Source organism: Oncorhynchus kisutch, linkage group LG13 (assembly GCF_002021735.2).
Source record: "Oncorhynchus kisutch isolate 150728-3 linkage group LG13, Okis_V2, whole genome shotgun sequence".
NCBI classification, from domain to species: Eukaryota; Metazoa; Chordata; class Actinopteri; order Salmoniformes; family Salmonidae; genus Oncorhynchus; species Oncorhynchus kisutch.
Window position 1 is genome coordinate 39569010 of NC_034186.2, and position 22140 is coordinate 39591149.

Sequence of the window (22140 nt, forward strand, 5' to 3'; positions counted from 1 at the left end):
GAAGTTCACATTAATATCCACTTTGATGACCAAGTCCAGGACTGGCAGGTCCAAAGTTCAAAGCAAGTCACACTGGGGAGAAAAACAAAATAAATGATTGGACAATTACCAGTACCATTTCAAGTCTTTACAATAATTCCGTTACAAGTAGGAACCAAATACATGTCAAAAATCCCTTGAGTGGCTAATCTAGCCTGACACAGTCTTACGTAAATGATCAAAACCAATAGCTACGAATTACTTCACACAGCTGGCATTGGAGCTAGATGATAGAAGCTCTTCCCATTCACAAGCTGATAGAAAATATATTTCCTGAATCCTGACCAAGGTAGAATTACTGTAGCCATATCACTGCTAAGGGGAAAGCTTCATTTCCGCTCCATTGGCCTCCAGCTTTACCTTTGACCTGGGTACGTCCGTTAGGAAACTAATTTAGAGGGGAAAAAGGACCCAAAACAAAAATTGTTTGTCAGATAGGAAGGCCTGTGTTTAGTTTGGGAACATGGCTAACAATGTCCTGACCGGGCCAGACGCACACAGATTATGTTCTGATCTAGCTTCTGAAACTGCATTACAATGGAAAATGAGTGGTGCTTTATCAAGAAAAGACAAACAATTTATTTAAAAATAGGAGTAATCATGTATATTCGTCATGTCTAGTATCGAGAAGGAACACTAAAACAAACACATGTACAACAACATATAACAAATAATACAGAAAACATTTCACTTTCCATTGGTAGAAATACAACATTACTTCAAATAATGTATCTTTTGTGAGCTAATGTAAAATGTCTGAAGCAGATATTGGTCCGTATTTAATCCTCCAACATTGGGTCCAACGCTAGTAAGTGTGTCATGAGCACAAGCGCTGAGACTTAAACCTGAGAACTGTTGTGATTGGAAAGAACGGCATCGTTGACATTTCAGAACTAAGCCATCTCAACTATTCTGGGACTTCAATTTTCTAGTCCTGCGAGCGTTCACTTAATACAACTCCCCAGATGTAGGAGGATGAAGTCAAATGGGGACCACATCTTCAAATAAAATGGGAGGGAATAACAAAAACAAATTTTTTGAAAACAATCTTCATCAAGTGCATACTGATTACCCTAATGTTCCTTTGGAAAGGTCCTTATCGCGATTGCCGAGATTGCTTATCTCTCCCTTTCCTCTCTTTGGCAGAATTGCTACAGTACAGACCAGAGAGGTTTCTGTGACAGAGAAGAGAGCGAGAGAGACAGCAGATCCTGGAGAACACAGCACTCATTACAACTCTCTGCTGCAGCTCCTCACAGGTATACACTGTCACTGAGAATACTAAATGAGGCCACAGCGCAGTCTCCTAGACAGGCTCAGCCATACAAAAAAACACAGATTGGCCTAGAAAAGAAAATAACATCCATTATGTGCAGGGTAGTACTATATAACAAACTAAACAACAATCTAAATGGTTCATTAAAAAACAACTTCACTCCCAAATAGGACGTGCACCAAGCAAAGATGTGATCTCAATCCCATTAAATGGAGGCTGGGGTGTTGGAATGGATTAGCTGTAGGTAGGCTATTATTGGCCTGGAGTGGGGGAATAATTAATAGAATAATGGAAGGTACAATCCGGTATTGTTTTAGTCTCTGCTCTAATCCATAATACTATGTTACGTGACGAAACAGCCTGGGCCTCACCAACAAAGGCAACCTACTTCCCTTTCCCATATCCTCCAGTCATTAACATGACTGTATATGGAGTCGGTCTCGGCTGCACAGAAATCAAAGTGTTTGCTGGGTAGGGGTTTCGGTTCAGCTCAGATGAAGTTAAAGAGCTGACGAGTCAGCAGCTCGTGACAATTAGGTTGCACAGCACAATCAACTTCCTCCATGTTTATAGCCCCCATGACCCAAATTATACGCTCTTTGGTGTGATTGTAATAAAAACAGGTAATTAGGACCAAAGCAGGCAAAAGGTATTTTGATCCAAACAAAGTGTAGACTTACTTAGGATATGGAGTGTAAATGTGATGCTGAAACTGGATTATTGGTCTGTTACGTGAATTATTGCAAAACAATTAGTGCCGTTTTAACCTCAAGTGGCACTCCTGTCTAACAACAGAGTCCCTTATGGTTGTCCTGAAGTAGGTTAACATCTACCATTGTCCTCTTCACTCTAAAAGCATTTCAGCCCATTCAATTGACTACTCGTACATATGATCTTCAGGCTGTGGTCGGGAGTTCTTCCAGGGGACAGACAGCCATTGGAGAAAAAAAAGACAATTGCAAGGCATTGGTGAAGTCCTATGACTGGAAATGATTGACAAAAGCTTGTAATATACATTCACTGAAGAGGTCCATGTTGTTCCTTTAAATAAAGAGGCGTAGAAGAAACTTTGGACTAACTAGCCTGGAACATCCTTCAGTGTTGTACAGTAATGTCGGAGGGGCAAAATGTCAAATGTCCACTATGCATAATATTTGTCTATGAAATAAAATAAAAAAAGCCAAGGCGGCAACCATGTGGTGAATGTCACACCACCAGGTAAGGCCTCAAAGGTCAAAGGGAAGGGGTCAAAAGGTCCTGTGGGGGGGGGGGGGGGGGGGGTTAAAGGTTGCCCTCGTCCAGCATCTTATTGACACCATCGCAAATCCTCTGCAGGTGGTTGCGGTACACCTCAGAGGGGCCGTAGAGAGCTGCCAGGAAGTCACAGTCTGCGAATTGGTTGAACACGTGGTTGACCCGCGAGTGGCTCTTGGCTGTTAGGTGGCGGTTGATGGCCTGGTGCAGCAGCTCACGGCACTCATTCAGGATGGCGCTCATCACACGCCGGTCGAATGTGAACTCGATTTGGTGGAAGCTGACAGCTGTCATGGCCAGTGTGTGGACCTTCTTCCTGGAAAGAAGACGGTGGCCATTGTTGTTATGCATGATGGCTTAGGTACAGTAGATGGCAAAGGACATCCCATTTCTCAGAAGGCCACAGTTTTTTTTCTCTCAGCCCAACACTATTGTTTTCATTAGGGCTGGAATAAAAACCTGTGCAAATTACAGCCCTCAACAACCAGGGTTGGCAACCCTAATCAAAGACTATTATACTTCTATTAAAAGATGCACTCCAGGATCTTAAGCATAACAAATGTGTAACATAGTACACAACTGGATGACTTAGTACACAATTTGATGACGTAGTACACAAAACAAAAACAGGGACCCCTTTCGCCTCATGAGCACCACTTTCAAAATCACTGGCTGAAATTATGCAACAGTTTGAGAGTTTATCTACAGACATAATTACTAAATACATCAATCATAAATCAACCTGAAGCCCTCGACCAGCACCAGTTCCTCCCCGCTGAATTGGTTGTTGCGGTAGAGGACACCCAGCTTCACCACCATCTTGATGAGGTTCTTGATGATCTTCTGGGCCTCCTTGCGGTTGCGTGTGTACTCCTTGGTGACTCGGTAGAGCTCGTCCAGCACCTCGCTGCTGGTGTCATCAATGAACAGGTTGGCCACGCTCTTGGTTGCCATCTTGCTCATCAGCTTCTTCTGGGCCTGAAGGGCCAGGCTCTTAGTACTGAAGGAGTCCATGATGACGTCTGGAGAGAGAGTGAGAGAGAGGTCATACAGATGGACACTCACTAGGTTACCCAGGTTTATTCGGCCAAAGCAATGTCGCAAAAATGTCTTTGCGACATGTGTAATGGAGAAATTTTCCAAAGATCGACATTTTTATCTGTTAGACTGTGGTGGATTTTTCTTGTCAAACATTCTTTATTGCGAAAATAATGATGGAAACTGTCATATATAATAATTGGCGAATAATTTTGAAGGTACGCGGGGGCACATGGTGTCATCACGTAACTAGAAAAGCTCCACTCCCACATTTCATTCTAAATGCCTAAATCTGTTTTTTCCACTATAACAATTATGTTTTTTTTGCAGGAACAAGAATGGTCCCGACTTTCAAGAATGCCTGAATTGATTCGCCTTACTTTTATGGTTGGCTGGCAAGCTTCACCATCCAATTATTTCAGCTCTACAGGAGTGCAAGTATGACCATGTCACGGACCGCGGCGATTCGTTGGCACATGATAATTATTTGAATATGGCAAATATTATTCCATTATTGCATTCTATCCATGCTGGCTTTCGCGGGATACCTGAGACATGAAACAGATAGGTGGGATGGCATACACACTGTCTACAATTTATTATTGCGCAATTTGCCTAAATTGGTAATGAAACACTTCAACCACTTACATTTTTATTCTACACTGTAGATTTTTAGAGAAAAGGTGTATTTTTTTTCTTTCGGTGTGACATCATGTCCAGCTGTTTTTTAATCAACACAAGATAGTTCAAAGGAAACGTACCGTAGCAGGCAATTGTCACATCTATTTTCAATGCCAACTTTTTAAATGTCTACAAAAAACAAAAATCACTGGGCAAGTTAATGGAGACATACTGAAACCCGAGGGTGGATTTTCTTCACTTTGAATGACATACGTAGAGGAAATAACAGATGTTTATCTGGGATGCATTCATGACAAGATATGGGAAACATCTTTGCCTTTTGCATTTTTGGCGCCAGCAGATGATCCAAAATCATTTTTAAAAAAGAAGAGGAAACAAAGGAAACAGACAGACAATGAACAACTGTTTTATGCAAATGTTCACATCTGATTATTTCCTTTTCTCATCTGGATGAAGAGGCATTGAAGAGTCTTGCTATGGGTGTGCACTACTAGCAACCATTCCGATAACTATGATGTCATGGGACATGAACAACCAGTCCCTACAAAAGCTAGGCTAATCACAGAGATACCAGTGACATGATACAATAATGACATAATCAGATAAATTATTTGACCGTATTAGTGATTTAAATACTTGGATGGCTCACTACTTCCTCCAGCTAACTCAAGACACGACAGTGGTACTTATTGTTGGAGCCAAAGCACATAGAGAGAATTTGGCCGCACATTTGAATTCTTTGGCAATAAAGATAAAACACAGGTTTAAAAAAAACCTAGTTGTCATTTTAGATTCTGAACTCAATTTCGATTCACACATTAGGAATGTGACCAAAATAGCTTTTACCACCTGAGGAACATTGATACGGTGTGGCCGTTTCCCTCTCAGGCTGGTACACAGAGGAACACATATCCATGCTTTTATTACATGCAGGCTTGACTACTGTAATGCTCAACTGTCTGATCTACCCAAGAAAGCTAATGGTCAACTGAAAAACATACAGAATGCTGCAGCGCAGGTACTGACCAAGACCTGATGGAGAGCACACATTACACCGGTTTTAAAAGCTCTGCACTGGCTGAATTTTAAGATTCTTCGATTCGTTTTTAAATCAATCCACGATTGTGCACCCCAATACATGTCAGACATGCTTTTAAGTTATGTACCCAGTAGGTCCCTCAGGCACTGGCCTTTTAACTATCCCAAAGCCTAGGACCAAGAGACATGGAGAGGCAGCCTTTAATTATTATGCCCTCAGCCTCTGGAATAGCCTGCCAGAGAATCTGGGGGGGGCCGAAACTTTGGACATATTTAAAAGAGATGCTATAACAACGTTTTAGCTTTGCTTTTCCTCAGGGTGCTTTTTTATTCTCCGTTTTTATTGTTATTCTTTTGTTTTTTATCCTTGTATGTTTGTTGTGTAGTAAAACATTTATTATAAAAAAATATATATTCTGTGAAGTGCATTGTGTTGCATCCAGGTCTGAAATGTGCAATATACATACAGCTTGATTTGAAGTTCTGCAAAGCAGCCAATGATAGGGCTGTCTCTAACTACTGGCTGAATACACATTTAGAGCACAAAATAGTTTTTTTGTGTGAGGATTGCAAAGGGAACAACTGAATGCATTCAACCGAAATGTATCTTCTGCATTTAACCAAACCCCTCTGAATCAGAGAGGTGCAGTGGGCTGCCTTAATCAACGTCATCGGCACCTGAGGAGTAGTTGCTGTTGTGGGCAGAACAGCATGTTTTTTTTTTTACCTTGCCACCTCAGGGATTCGAACCAGCAACCTTTCAGTTACCGGCCCAACGCTCTTAACCGCTAGGCTACATGCTATAATGTATGCGTATTTGTGAAGAGACTAGCTCCGAGCTCTGTGTGTGTGTGTGTGTGTGTGTGTGTGTGTGTGTGTGTGTGTGTGTGTGTGTGTGTGTGTGTGTTACCTGCCAAATGACAATGACTCAGAGGAACATTGTGGCAGCTCATAAACAATGGGTCAGGAGGCCACAGGCTATCAAATCTTCTGCATTTCCTCGGCCAGATGAGCCCGGGCCCCAGACATTACAGCAGCAGCGGCGCAACAACAGGAACAACGGGTTCAGGTTCAGCCTGCCTCAGCCCCTAATGAAGTAGGATGAGGTTAACCCTGGGTTGGCGCCCCCGCTTGGGTTGTGCCGTGGTGGAGATCTTTGTGGGCTATACTCGGCCTTGTCTCAGGATGGTAAGTTTGTGGTTGAAGATATCCCTCTAGTGGTGTGGGGGCTGTGCTTTGGCAAAGTGGGTGGGGTTATATCCTGCCTGTTTGGCCCTGTCCGGGGGTATCATCGGCTCCTGACCCCTCCCGTCTCAGCCTCCAGTATTTATGCTGCAGTAGTTTGTGTGTCAGGGGGCTAGGGTCAGTCAGTTATATCTGGAGTATTTCTCCTGTCTTATCCGGTGTCCTGTGTGAATTTAAGTATGCTCTCTCTAATTCTCTCTTTCTTTCTCTCTCTGAGGACATGAGCCCTAGGACCATGCCACAGGACTACCTGGCATGATGACTCCTGGCCGTGCTGCTTCTCCAGTTTCAACTGCTCTGCCTGCGGCTATGGAACCCTGACCTGTTCACTGGACGTGTGACCTGTCCCAGACCTGCTGTTTTCAACTCTCTAGAGACAGCAGGAGCGGTAGAGATACTCTTAATGATTAGCTATGAAAAGCCAACTGACATTTACTCCTGAGGTGCTGACTTGTTGCACCCTAGACAACTACTGTGATTATTATTATTTGACTATGCTGCTCATTTATGAACTTTTGAACATCTTGGCCATGTTCTGTTATAATCTCCACCCGGCACAGCCAGAAGAGGACTGGCCACCCCTCATAGCCTGGTTCCTCTCTAGGTTTCTTCCTAGGTTTAGGCCTTTCTAGGGAGTTTTTCCTAGCCACCGTGCTTCTACACCTGTATTGCTTGCTGTTTGGGGTTTTAGGCTAAGTTTCTGTACAGCACTTTGTGACATCAGCTGGTGTAAGAAGGGCTATATAAATATTTGATTTGAGATACAGCTCTAAAGTCAGGGTCTCATTTTATGGTTATAAGTTATGGAAGGTAAGCAGAGCCTAGATCTGTGCCTCTCTCTAGCATGCCACACGTCAGTGTTTATGCCCGTTAAAGAGAAACATTACATGCTACATTAGTATCACCTCTAATATAGGTCAGTATCCTAGCAATCTTACCTCCCTCCAAGAGGAAAACAACATCGAACATGTATTAAAATCCTAAAATGTGATCGGATACTAATCCGAGTGCTCATATTCATGAACAGCAATATTTGCAATGTGTTATTTAAGCAATAAGGCCTGAGGGGGTGTGGTATTTGGCCAATATAGCAAAGCTAAGGGCTGTTATTATGCACGACGCAACGCAGAGTGCCTGGACACAACCCTTAGCTGTAGTATATTGGCCAGATACCACAAACCCTGAGGTACCTTATTGCTACTATAAACTGGTTACCAACGTAATTAGAGCAGTAAAAATAAATGTTTTGGCATACCCCTGGTATACGGTCTGATATACCACGGCTGTCAGCGAATCAGCATTCAGGGCTCAAACCACCCAGTTTATAATACTGTATTGCAGCTGACTGACTGCAAAATTAAATGTGCCTGCTATGTGACTTCTCCATCTTTTCAAGAATAACATTCGGTCTCCTTTGAGAGTGTCAGCGGGAGGCTTTTTCTTCCAAGGGAGTACCCATGTTACAAAACTGACAAGCTCTCCCTGCAACACTTGTCAGAGAGAGGGACACTCTGCTCCACTATCAGTGGATGTAAAAACCGCCACTTTGCCTACCACATTCAATCACAATGTGTCAATGAGAATCTGAACAGGGATGCTTTGAGGTTAGTGACTGTACATCTCAAGACACACAAAGAAAATCTAGAAGTTCACGTCTCTCTGCTGGAATGATGAAAAAACATTCAGTTTTATAAAAAAAGACACCTTTCAGAGCCTGGAGAGTGATTTTCAGGTGGCTCATTAAATGTCTCTCCCATCAGAGAGAGATGAACGGTCATGTAGTCAGTGGCTGATGACTAATACCTTAATGAAGTAGGTATAAAAAAAATATGTATTAAAAAAATACATAATTAAAAGCCTGTATTTGTCTTCCACCGCAGTCATTCCAAACACTTAACTTCAGATGTGATGGATACTCAGGAGCATCTGAAGTTCTACTCAAAGCAAAAAGAATGACCACAAATTCTTCCCAGAGCTGGCAATCAGAAATGCAGGGAGATCCTCTCTCTCTCTTGATGTCTCGCTTTTTCATGAGATGGAAGGCTTCATGAAAGGATCCTCTTGGGACAAGTGTTTAGAATGATGAAACGATTTTCTATCAAGTATTCCTGTCTTGGAACTGTGCAGTGTGAGTTATGGCCAAATATAAGCTGTTGTGTGAACCGGGCCCAGACAGAGAAAGCTTCGCCAAGCTTGACTCCCATCTCAGCACTATTTATACAGGCAATGCTTTAATGGATTCAAAACAGAACAAGATATGACAGCGACAACATTACTGTGTGTTCAGGCAAAATATACACCACCAACAACAGCGCAATTAATACTGCTTTGTGGGAGCTGGGTAGGCACTCTGGAATGAGAGACCAAATGATGCTGACTAATCAATTTTGATTTACAGTTTATCCAGAGAGTGCTTAAACCAGTTTAAAAAACAACAACCAAGACCTTAGTCAAAGCAGAACAGGCAGGCAAACATGTAGGCTAAAAAGGCACACAACTCATAGAAATGAAACACTACCCCGGGCCTCTTTGGCAGCCAGGGATCCCGGCCAGGCAGCGTGCCCAGAAACACTCACCCTTCTGCAGGTGAAAAGTGTTCTCCACAGGCTCCATGCTGAGAGTGGTGAGAGGCTCAGAGAGGGTCTGTGGCGATTGGAGGGCCAAGCATGTGGCCCAAGCTCTGAACGTCTGTCTACTTACTGGTCAACCAGTCTAAAGTAGCGGTGCGTGGGGGGGGAAAAATAAATCACCGGGGAAGACATATTACAACCTGTGTGATAATTGTGTTGTTTGCTCTATAACCTGTTAGTTCATATTCCTTGACACTGTGATATATAGGCCTAAAGCAGAGACAATAAGACACAGTGGCAGAATAAATTCAACCACACCTTTGTTTTTAATCACAAAACCAAATATCAACCCCTGTCCAGTGAAGTCCACAAAGCATATTGCATGTACAGTAACAGACAGTTACATGACCCACAGCAAGGTCAAGCAAGATAATGTTTCCGAACACTAAACAACTATTGATTTAGAACCACAGAGTTACCGCAAGTCGCAAAGAAAACAGTACCTGCCTCCACTATTCCAGCACCATTTCAACAAAATCTCTGCTTAGTCTACTACAATGACAACTAAAAGATACCAAAAACGATTTAGTCCAATCAACGTAAGCTAAATATGTGGCTGTCCATGGTTCTGATTTCTGTGTGTGTGTGTGTGTGTGTGTGTGTGTGCGTGCACATTCATGCAAGAAGAAAAACATGTTTACTCACCCTACTTGTAGAGAAACACCAATGTCATCCTCTCTTTCATGTTGAGGAAACAGTCTATCACTGTCATACAGTACACACTTTTATATATTGTTATTCTAGGCTACAAGGCTAAGATGCTTGCTCGCTAGACTAACTTCCATTCATAGGCAACATTAACTAGTTAACATTAGCCTTCTACATCTAGCTACTGTACATATCGAACTTCCCTCCTTTCAGGCTAGGAGCACAACAATGTATGAATTAATAGTTGGATCAGAATATCCATTATAGTCATTGGCCAGCACAGAGAATTAAGTAAAACCACAAGTCCAAATCACTATCTCCATCCATGCTTATTGAGGAAAAGGTCCATTTTAGCTGGCTTCCCTTGACACTTTTTTTGGGTGCACCAAGACCACTCACAGTTGAGCTTGTGCAGTTTAGCTCAACGCTGCTTGGCTCATTTCTATGCTCGCTGGCTTCCTTTGCCTTCAATGGTACGGGCGGCAACAAAGTCATACTCATTTGGATCAGACAGCATCAGATATATGGCCTACACGAAGACAGAGGGGGCGCTATTTCGCTCGCTCGGATGCTTTCTCCTGTGATATACATTCAGCCTCTTGCGAATTGAAAGAAAACAATAAAACACAATGACAAAAAAATAAATAATAATAATAATAATGTCTACTTCTTGGGGGGAAGCCTGGCATCCATGAATACACCTCACTGCCTGTCAGTCAGGCTAGTATGATTGTCAGATGAGAGAGTCCCAGTGATTGGATACACCCCGAGCTCCCTGTCCTGCCCACTCAGCCTCAGGCTCCACCCCCCTCCTAAACCCCAGGACAAATTATACTAATCCCCACCCATTCTCAAGGCTGCTACCCCCAACTCAAAACTAGATTGGCTGGCAGAAAACCTGTGTAGAAGTTTCCATGAAACTATTTTTTTTAAATCCAGGTGGAATAACTCAGCAGGTCTGGAAATATTGTATCTACATTACTTCAAACAAGGGTTTATATTATTCTGGAGTGAATAATATGTTTTAGCCTACATACATAACATGAATTCAAAATAAGGGAAATGGGGGAGGGGGAAATCCCCATAGTCTTTTTCAGTACTGTAACGTGTCTCAGGAACTTAGATTTACAGAAATGTATGATATTCCCCTTATCTACAATAAGAGACAATGCACAAGAGCGATTCCACGCCGGCATGGCCCAAATTGGGTTGGGCTCTCTCTGATTGAATTTATGTGAGAATTGACAGAACAGTGGGAGGAAGAGGATGCTTAACATTTGTATTACAAAATCATGGAAGTGGCCATTTTAGACCTTTTTTTAGACCTACAGTGAGTGGGGTCTAAAAAGTGTAGCAAAAATTAATATGTTAAATAATTAAAATACTAAGCCATATTCTATGCTCAAAAAATTGGGGAATTGTTTTATTATTTTAAACTAATACAATTGCTCAGAGAAAGCAATGTTTAACAAGTAAGATGTTTTTCTTCCTCAAAAAGATACACCCTTGCTTTCAATACCTCACCATGCGAGGATAGTGGCACTGAGCCTTTAAAAAAAAAAAAGATTGGCAAACCATAATTTTCAGACTCAAATGAATTTGCATTAATTTCTTCAACAAATATTATAAATATTTAAAAAGTACCCTTTGTGATTGAGCTTATTTTTAGACATTTTATGGACAATGTACTCTTCAAACATCAAATTTCCAGGTTGGACTCTCTGCTACTTTCGATGAAATTATCTATTTTTGTACATACAAATTGACATTATTGGTGATTACACAAATCAAAGCCCTCCAAATAACCAGCAAATGGAGTTAACTTTGAAGCCATTTTCCCCATTTACTGTGTTGGTGGTGCTCATAAAATGTATCAAAAATCGTAAAAGTAGCAGAGAGCACTCACTGGAAATTGTATATATGGTGCGTTTGGAAAATATTCAGACCCCTTCACCTTTCGTTACAGCCTTATTCTAAAATGTATTAAATTGTATTTTTTTCCCCTCATCAATCTACACACAATACCCCATAATGACAAAGAAAAAACAGGTTTAGAATTTTTTGCAAATGTATTCTAAATAAAGTACTGAAATATCACATTTACATAAGTATTCAGACCCTCAGTACTTTGTTGAAGCACCTTTGGCAGCGATTGCAGTCTCAAGTTTTCTTGGGTATGACGCTACAAGCTTGGCACACCTATATATGGGGAGTTTCTCCCATTCTTCTTTGCAGATCCTCTTAAGCTCTGTCAGGTTAGATAGGGAGCGCACAGTTATTTCCAGGTCTCTCCAGAGATGTTCGATCTGGTTCAAGTCCGGGCTCTGGCTGGGCCACTCTGGCTGGGACATTCAGACTTCTCCCGAAGCCACTCCTGCATTGTCTTGGCTGTGTGCTTAGGGTCGTTGTCCTGTTGGAAGGTGAACCTTCGCCCCAGTCTGAGCGCTCTGGAGCAGGTTTTCATCAAGGATCTCTCTGTATTTTGCTCCGTTCGTTTTTCCCTCAATCCTGACTAGTCTCCCAGTCCCTGCCACTGAAGAACATCCCCACAGTAGGATGCTGACACCACCATGCTTCAACGTAGGGATGGTATTGGCCAGAAGATAAGCGGTGCCTAGTTTCCTCCAGACGTGACGCTTGGCATTCAGGCCAAAGAGTTCAATCTTGCTTTCATCACACCAGAGAATCTTGTTTCTCATGGTCTGTGAATCTTTAGGTGCCTTTTGGCAAACTCCAAGGGGGCTGTCATGTGCCTTTTACTGAGGAGTGACTTCCATTTAGCCACTCTACCAAAGGCCTGATTGGTGGAGTGCTGCAGAGATGGGAGAACTTTCCAGAAGGACAACCATCTCCACAGAGGAACTCTGGAGCTCTGTCAGAGTGACCATCGGGTTCTTGGTCACCTCCCTGACCAAGGCCACTGTGATTGATCAAGGCCACTGTGTTCTTGGGGACCTTCAATGCTGCAGACATTTTTTGTTACCCTTCCCCAGATCTGTGCCTCGACACAATCCTGTCTCAGAGCTATGGACAAATCCTTTAACTTCATGGCTTGGTTTTTGCTCTGACATACACTGTCAGCCTTTCCAAATCGTGTCCAATCAATTTAATTAATTTACCACAGGCAGACTCCAATCAAGTTTTAGAAACATCTCAAGGATGATCAATGGAAACAGGATGCATCTGAGCTCAATTTCGAGTCTCACAGCAAAGGGTCTTAATACTTATGTAAATAAGGTATATGTAAAAAAAAAAAGAAAACACTTAACACATTTGCAAAAATGCCGAAAAACCTGTTTTCGCATTGTCATTATGGGTATTGTGTGTAGATTGATGAGGGGCAAAAATGATTGAATCCACTTTAGAATGAGGCTGCAACTTAACAAAATGTGGAAAAAGTGAAGGTCTCTGAATACTTTGAATGCACTGTATTTATAGAGTATATTGTTTAAAAAAAGTTTTTAAATTAACTAAATCAAAAGGGGTACTTTTGACATATTAACAAATTAATCTACTAAATTGTATTTCAGAATTTAGCGACACTAAGGGGGTTTTCACATATGAAATTCAGTACCCTGGTGGGGTTTCCTGGAGCATTATTAGCAAAACACACATTATACATGACGTTAGCTAGCTAGCTAGCTTGTTTGTTTACAACGGAGAAAAATGTGTGTGCAGTATGTACCTCGGTGTGTTTCAAATTTTAATGCCACATGCACAAGTACAGTGAAATAGCTTTGCGAGTGTGCGCGTGTGCCGTCGCTCTCTCATCCTCCCACACTGTGACAGGGGTTGTGCACGGTGCCTAATAGGGAGACGGTGCCTTCACTCACAAACCATCCTTTTTTTATTGTCTTCTCAGATCTAAAAGAGCCTGCTGCTGTTTAATAATGAATGTGGCTTCATAAAATGTATCACAGATTAATAATTGATACATCCAATTTAAAAAATAGACCAGGGTAAGAAGTTTGCCGTGATGCCACAGGTGAACCAGGAACAGGGCTGAGGGGCCAAACTCAAACAACATCAGGGACAAATGGTGGACAATAATATATGAAGAATGTGAATGAATAAGGTGGGCAACCAGGAAATGAAATGTGCAGGTGTGATGCAGCAGTGATATTCATGTCATTGACAAATCCATAAAGGTTGAAAGTAAATACAAGCCAAAACCTGGGTAAGACAATAGCCTCATAGATAAAGGTAGATGACTTATAGACGAACAACTCGCCTGTCGCGCTCACACACCCACAAAGTCATGTGAACATTAAGACATTCCCACTCTTAATATGTTAGAATCTGTAGGACCAAGGGACATTATTGTATATTCTGATTTTTTTTTAAATATATAGATATTTGAATAGTGTGTTCTATTGTAACATTGTAATGATGTTGATTGTTTTTTGCTCAGGGACTACAGATGAAAATTAGCTCTCTAGCTAAATCTGGTGCAATGGCATGTTTTAATTACATTTTTATATAACCAGGCAAGTCAGTTAAAAACAAATTCTCATTTACAATGACGGCCTACCACGGCCAAACCCGGACGACGCTGGGACAATTGTGCGCAGCTCTTTGCACCCTGACAAATCAACATAAATAAAAAATTGAGAAACAATGTCCCAAATCTATGTAATTTGTCTCTAGTATGTCATATATGGTCTACTTTCTAGGTAGGATAAGGGAGGATTCACTGCCCTTCCAAGGGGATGTGGACCTACTGTTTTAAGTTTCCTAGGTAACAGCTGAAGCTGCCTGGCCAACTGAACTTTGCAGTCTTGTAATCAGGTGAAACATCTCTGTGCTGCTCTTGTCAATGAGTTCCATCGCCACAGGAATAATCATACATTTCCAGCAGCGCTTGAGTGGCAGAAATCATGACAAACAGGTTCAACATCAATTCATGTTAAGGAAATTAAGCTGAGGACATGACCAAAGTAGACCTCAGTTCTCAGTTAGCTGAGCAACCAAACTTTAGCAATAACTGACCTACTTGGTTGTCAGCCATAGCCAGCAAGGGTAGCAACGTACATACAGTACATACACAGTGGGGTAGCAACAATAAATCATTTCTGGTTAAAGCTGCAAAAGGCAACTCATTCCAGGCCGCAATTCATGCAAACGTTCATATTCTCCTTTTACTAGTGAGATGAACATAGTTAGTGCTGTATGATAAATTGTACTACCTGCCAGAAGATACACAGAGAGGGCATTCATACACATATTTCAAAGAGAATGAATGGCTTGCGCAGGAAAGAATATTTGGAGCATGTCAATTCAGCATAGTTTACCTCACAACTATGGGAGTTGAATTGTGTTTATATAGGCTTACTATGTGATAGGGGAGTTTGAAAATTCAATAAAGAAATATGACAAACACTAAGCTACACCATTCATCACGACTGTTAAAATATATATTTAAAAAAAGTTAATTCCATATTGTAAAATTGTCTTTCAAAACTCATACTGTATATTAATATTAATCAAACAAAGGAAATAAAAATCGAATTCTAAATCTATATATTCTACAATATCGGAAATAAAAATAATATTCTAAATCTATATATTCTACAATATCGTATATTAATGATTGAAAATCTAATGATATTACACCCCTATTCAGGTTGTGGGCTAGCTGGGCACCCCTTCCTTGACCCAATTCTTCCACCTCCCCCACCCCTCCATTGTATAGTTTCAAAGGACTAGATAGCAAACAATACTGCGTGTTTCTCAAAGACTTAAATCTTTATCATTCAGTAAAATACCATTAATTTACCTTTCCTTCAAATCAAACCGGATGCGGGGCGTGAGTCAAAACACCGCGGAGCACACTGCTACAATTTGACAATTTAATCTAGGATTAATCTCGAGTCTTCATCATGGCAATCCATAGCAAATCCATGTACAGCTCCATGAATCGGACCTTCGTCTTTCCTCGAGAAAAAGGCTCTTCTCAGTCGATTTAATGTAAATGTATGTTGTATTAGGTGCTATTGTGTAAATAATTGAGTGTTTTCTTCTCTCCCTGTTGTAACCCGACTCCTACTCACAAAAAGTTTCAAACTTGAAGGACTTCGAAAGTTCAAGATTGATGGTATTATGGACCAATAGAAGAGCCTAGTAAGATTGACCAAACCAGTCATACTGTGGGAAAAGCCATTTATAGAGTCAACATTCCGTATCCCCCTCCCCATTCGGTTTCCAGTAATTATCCTCATCTTTCTCCGAAATCCAAGGTTGAGAATTTCCCAAATAAAATGGCATTAAGGGAACAATGAGCAGGAACTATGGGGAGTTGGTTAATGTGATAAACAAAAAGTTCAGTGGACTACACAATTATTTAATCATAACTCATGAAGATGAATATTTGACATCATTAAAGGAAAATATTGCCTCAGTAGCTGAGTTGGGTAACTTTATTAATCACAAACGGATTTATGTAGAACACACAGAGAGAGAGAGAGAGAGAGAGAGAGAGAGAGAGAGAGATTGTTAAACCAGACATTTGGTGTTTAACAGCAGATGTTATCTGGAAAGGACAGCACAGTTTTCCCCCTGGTCTATGAAGTGATGGGTTTAGCAGGAATTCCAGAGGTTGTTGTTCATTGTGAATAACATGTTTTAAACAATCAACAAGCCCTTTTTTTCTGTTATGGACCTAATAAAAAGGAATATAAATATCTCATAAACATTCAAACCATATTAAATAGGGCTATTTCAAACAGATATTGTAGGTTACATGCATAATCTTAATCTTATTTATAGAATATCGCCACATTCATATAGTTAGTTCATAGGCTACTCTGCAATCCAGTCATCCATAATATGATTGATTTTTATGCTTATTGTCATCCTTATCACAGCATTCCTGCATCCGCGTGGTGCATTGGGTTGTGTTAATTCGATGGCAAGCTTGTTCAGGAGCGCCATTTAGTGGAGTGTTTGGATATTGCCACTTTCTAACCAATGACAAACTGCAGCAAACATTGATACACTGTAGGTCATCTTTGAGCCACACTATGTTGTAACTTTAATGTGTTTGAGTTAATGTTTAAGTTTATTCTTTGAGCTATATCTAAAGATATTTCTTTAGATTTCTTTGCATATGTAATTGTATTGGGTTGTGTTGAATTACGCTTTTTGACTGCAAGTCCCAGAATGCCTTGCGAGAGGCATGAGTGATAACGCGCCAATTATGTGCAGGTGCTGGTAATTGTGGTTGACTTTCCGACAGCATCTTACCTGCATTGCTCTGTACCAAAACAATTGTTGTTAAATGTAACGTAAACAAGTATTCTTACTAAAAGAAGCTTTCGTATCAAAACCGACGTCTCGAGTCATTACTAAGAAGTTAGTTAATCTAAAACACTATAACCATTGAGATACACACTCTATTTAATTGTCATGTATCCTACATAGAAACACCCATAGAAAGGTGACCGAATAATGATTCAACTTGATTACATACATGTCCTCTGTGATTTCTTGGCAAAAGACGAAAAAAATGTTTTAGTGTATACAGAAACCAATAGACACACATGAGCATGAGATATGTAATTTTAAGATACGTAATTTACATAAATAAACTAATGTCATCAAATTTGGTAAAAAGACAACATTTCAACTGCATTTCCCATGCGCCTCAGCAATGCCGTGTTCAAGACCCCTTGGAACTTGGACATTTCCGACTTGGAAACTCATTGTGGAAAAATGAGGTTCCCACTTGGAAAGTATCAGAATCAACCAATGTATATATGAATGGACAAATCCATAGATCACGTGACACCATTCATTCCAATGTAAAGGCTCTTGCCACAGATTTCCTACTCGGGAACTCTGCAGGCCTCTTTCTAGAGCTCTAACTTTCCGACCTGAAGATCACTGATGTCATAATTTGAACTCGTATTTTCAGAGTTCCCAGTTGTCTTCAACGTACCATAAATCACGCATTGAAGCCAAATAAAGTTGGTCAAGTGACGTTGCAGGCTAGCTCAGTGATGTCCCTCTCATTGAGTAATACCGTTTTCAAAACAATTGGGACATCAAAAAAATACAAGGTCAAATCATTACATCAGTGATCTTCAGGTCGGAAATTCGGAGCTCTATAAAGAGGCCAGAGTTCCCTAGTTGGAATTCTGAGTTGGATGACCGTTCAAATCAATTTTCCCATTTTTTCCATTGATTCCAGTTGTTTTGAACGCAGTATTACTCAAGTTGAAGGCCAGCCGGGTTGGTGCAGGCTTCCATTAGCAACTAAACTGTCCTTCAAATCAAATTTTAAAAGTAACAAAAAAGTAACAAATAATTAAAGAGCAGCAATAAATAACAATAGCGAGAGTACTGTATACACAGGGGGTACCACTAAAGAGTCAATGTGCAGGGGCACCGGTGTCAACGTAAATGAGGTAATATGTACATGTAGGTAGAGTTATTAAAGTGACTATGCATAGATAATAACAGAGAGTAGCAACAGCGTAGAGGGGTGGGGGGTGCAAATAGTCTGGGTAGCCATTTGATTAGATGTTCAGGAGTCTTATGGCTTGGGGGTAGAAGCTGTTTAAAAGCCTCTTGGACCGAGACTTGGCGCTTGCTGTGCGGTAGCAGAGAGAACAGTCTATGACTAGGGTGGTATAGAGGTCCTGGATGGCAGGAAGCTTGGCCCCTGTGATGTACTGTGCCATACGCACTACCCTCTGTAGTGCTTTGCGGTCGGAGGCCGAGCAGTTGCCATACCAGGCAGTGATGCAACCCGTCAGCATGCTCTCGATGGTGCAGCTGTAAAACCTTTTGAGGATCTGAGGACCCATGCCAAATCTTTTCAGTCTCCTGAGAGGGAATAGGTTTTGTCGTGCCCTCTTCATGACTGTCGTGGTGTGCTTGGACCCTGTTAGTTTGTTGGTGATGTGGATGCCAAGGACTTGAAGCTCTCAACCTGCTCCACTACAGCCCCGTCAATGAGAATGGGGACGTTCTCGGTCCTCCATTTCCTGTAGGCCACAATCATCTCCTTTGTCTTGATCATCTTAAGGGAGAGGTTGTTGTCCTTGCATCACACGGTCAGGTCTCTAACATCCTCCCTATAGGCTGTCTCATTGTTGTCGGTGATCAGGCCTACCACTATTGTGTCATCGGCAAACTTAATGATGGTGTTGGAGTCGTGCCTGGCCATGCAGTCATGAGTGAACAGGGAGTACTGAGCACGCACCCCTGAGGTTGGCACTGAGCACGCACCCCTGAGAGGTCCACATATTGAGGATCAGCGTGGCGGTTGTTACCTACCTTTACCACCTGGGGGCGGCCCGTCAGGAAGTCCAGGATCCAGTTGTTAAGGGAGGTGTTTAGTCCCAGCGTCCTTAGCTTATTGATGAGCTTTGAGGGCACTATGGTGTTGAATGCTGAGCTGTAGTCAATGATTAGAATTCTCACATAGGTGTTCCTTTTGTCCAGGTGGGAAAGGGCAGTGTGGAGTGCAATAGAGATTGCATCATCTGTGGATCTGTTGGGGCATTATGCAAATAGGAGTGGGTCTAGGGTTTCTGGGATAATGGTGTTGATGTGAGCCATGACCAGCCTTTCAAAGCACTTCAAAGCACAGGGTTGGTAGTCGTTTAGGCAGGTTACCTTAGTGATCTTAGGCACAGGGACTACGGTGGTCTGCTTGAAACATGTTGGTATTACATACTCAGACAGGGAGAGGTTGAAAATGAAAGTGAAGACACTTGCCAGTTGGTCAGTGCATGCTTGGAGTACACGTCCTGGTAATCCTTCTGGCCCTGCAGCCTTGTGAATGTTGACCTGTTTAAAGGTCTTACTCACATCGACTGAGGAGAGCTTGATCATACAGTTGTCCGGAACAGCTTATGCTCTCATGCATGTTTCAGTGTTTCTTGCCTTGAAGCGAGCAAGTTATTTAGCTCGTCTGGTAGGCTCATGTCACTGGGCAGCTCTCGGCTGTGCTTCCCTTTGTAGTCTGTAATAGTTTACCCTTCCACATCAGATGAGTGCCGGAGCCGGTGTAGTACGATTGGATCTTAGTCCTGTATTGACTCTTTGCCTGTTTGATGGTTCGTCAAACGGCATAGCGGGATTTCTAATCAAATCAAATCAAATGTATTTATATAGCCCTTCGTACATCAGCTGATATCTCAAAGTGCTGTACAGAAACCCAGCCTAAAACCCCAAACAGCAAGCAATGCAGGTGTAGAAGCACGGTGGCTAGGAAAAACTCCCTAGAAAGGCCAATACCTAGGAAGAAACCTAGAGAGGAACCAGGCTATGTGGGGTGGCCAGTCCTCTTCTGGCTGTGCCGGGTGGAGATTATAACAGAACATGGTCAAGATGTTCAATGTTCATAAATGACCAGCATGGTCGAATAATAATAAGGCAGAACAGTTGAAACTAGAGCAGCAGCACAGTCAGGTGGAAGTTGAAACTGGAGCAGCAGCATGGCCAGGTAGACTGGGGACAGCAAGGAGTCATCATGTCAGGTAGTCCTGGGGCATGGTCCTAGGGCTCAGGTCAGTTGAAACTGGAACAGCAGCATGGCCAGGTGGACTGGGGACAGCAAGGAGTCATCATGTCAGGTAGTCCTGGGGCATGGTCCTAGGGCTCAGGTCCTCCGAGAGAGAGAAAGAAAGAGAGAAGGAGAGAATTAGAGAACGCACACTTAGATTCACACAGGACACCGAATAGGACAGGAGAAGTACTCCAGATATAACAAACTGACCCCAGCCCCCCGACACATAAACTACTGCAGCATAAATACTGGAGGCTGAGACAGGAGGGGTCAGGAGACACTGTGGCCCCATCCGAGGACACCCCCGGACAGGGCCAAACAGGAAGGATATAACCCCACCCACTTTGCCAAAGCACAGCCCCCACACCACTAGAGGGATATCTCTAGTGGTGTGGGGTTATATCCTTCCTGTAATAAGCTTCCGGGTTAGATTCCTGCTCCTTGAAAGCGGCAGCTCTACCCTTTAGCTCAGTGCGAATGTTGCCTGTATTCCATGGCTTCTGTTTGGGGTATGTACATAGTCACTATGGGGACGACGTCATTGATGCACTTATTGATGAAGCAACTGACTGATGGGGTGTACTCCTCAATGCCATTGGAAGAATCCTGGAACATTTTCCAGTCTGTGCTAGCAAAACAGTCCTGTAGTTTAGCATCTGCTTCATCTGACCACTTTTTTATTGACCGAATGGTGCTTCCTGCTTTAATTTTTGCTTGTAAGCAGGAATCAGGAAGATAGAGTTATGGTCAGATTTGCCAAGTGGAGGGTGAGCTTTGTACTCGTCTCTGTGTGTCGAGTAAAGGTGGTCTATAGTTTTTCTCCTCTGTTTTCACATTTAACATGCTGATAGAAATGAGGTAAAACTGATTACGTTTCTCTGCAGCAGTAAAGGACATGCATCTGGTGGGTTAGAAGCAATTATTTGTACGATGATTTAAGTTCTCCCCTGGAATTTGTTTTAAAATTTTACCTTTATTTCACTAGGCAAGTCAGTTAAGAACAAATTCTTATTTTCAATGACGGCCTAGGAACAGTGGGTTAACTGCCTGTTCAGGGGCAGAACGACAGATTTGTACCTTGTCAGCTTGGGGATTTGAACTTGCAACCTTCCAGTTACTGGGCCAACGCTCTAACCACTAGGCTACCCTGCCAAATAGGAAGCTCTATGCAAAAATAGTATGCACATTTTAACTCACGGGTCTGAGTTTCCGAGCAGTGTTGCCAACTTAACGACTTTGTCGCTATATTTAGCGAGCATTCAGACCCCTCGAGACACATTTTCAAAAAAGCAACTTGCGACCAATCTAGCGACTTTTTCTGGTTTTATTGGAGACTTTTGGAGACTCTGACATGAAAGCACGTATCATTCTTATTCTTCTCAACGAGCAGTGGGTGCCGCCGTGGGCCCCACCCCAGTCCCAATGTACTCACAGGCGGCCCAGTCCTCGCGCAGCAATCCCTCCCAGCTGCAGTCAGAGCAGGAGATGTTCACCCCTCCTCGTCCAGACTGCAAATGAATCGTGCATGCGGGAAGCCGCCGCTGGCTGATCCCGCCCTGACTTACATGAAAAAACAATTAACCTGAATTAGGGCCAGACTAGTTACCATAATTTTCTCACATTGCCATTGACAGTTTTTTCTATTGTCTCTTTTTGGTCCATTCAGATTGTTAATGGAGATTGTATACAAAAAAATGTAAAAAATGTAATGTTTAAAAATGTTCATGTTTTACTGTGACTTGTTGTAGGCTCCTAAGTGGACCATAAGCTTAAAAACCAAACCAAATTAAGAAAAAAAAAAAAATAATGTATAT

The 22140-nt window shown here is 42.0% G+C and overlaps 1 protein-coding gene across 2 annotated transcripts; it reads right to left on the reverse strand.

Moving 5' to 3' along the window:
* Positions 1-1398: 1398 nt before the first annotated feature.
* Positions 1399-15943, reverse strand: LOC109902415 (tumor necrosis factor alpha-induced protein 8-like protein 1). Of its 2 annotated transcripts, none has more exons than XM_020498742.2 (3): positions 15861-15943; positions 3312-3591; positions 1399-2885 (listed from the first exon to the last, which is right to left on the reverse strand). In XM_020498742.2, exons 2-3 carry the CDS (start codon positions 3581-3583, stop codon positions 2597-2599), a joined length of 561 nt encoding a protein of 186 aa, XP_020354331.1. In that variant the 5' UTR covers positions 3584-3591; positions 15861-15943; the 3' UTR covers positions 1399-2596. The 2 variants fall into 2 exon arrangements, with proteins under 2 accessions (XP_020354331.1, XP_020354330.1); XM_020498741.2 differs by having other exon boundaries at positions 15587-15943.
* Positions 15944-22140: the final 6197 nt, after the last annotated feature.

Excerpts from the sequence above, each read along its gene's own strand:
- LOC109902415 (XM_020498742.2), bottom strand. The coding sequence starts at position 3,583 with ATGGACTCCTTCAGTACTAAGAGCCTGGCCCTTCAGGCCCAGAAGAAG. Across the intron at positions 2,886-3,311 it reads GTGCTGGTCGAGGGCTTCAG|GAAGAAGGTCCACACACTGG; the intron begins GTTGATTTATGA and ends TCTTCTTTCCAG.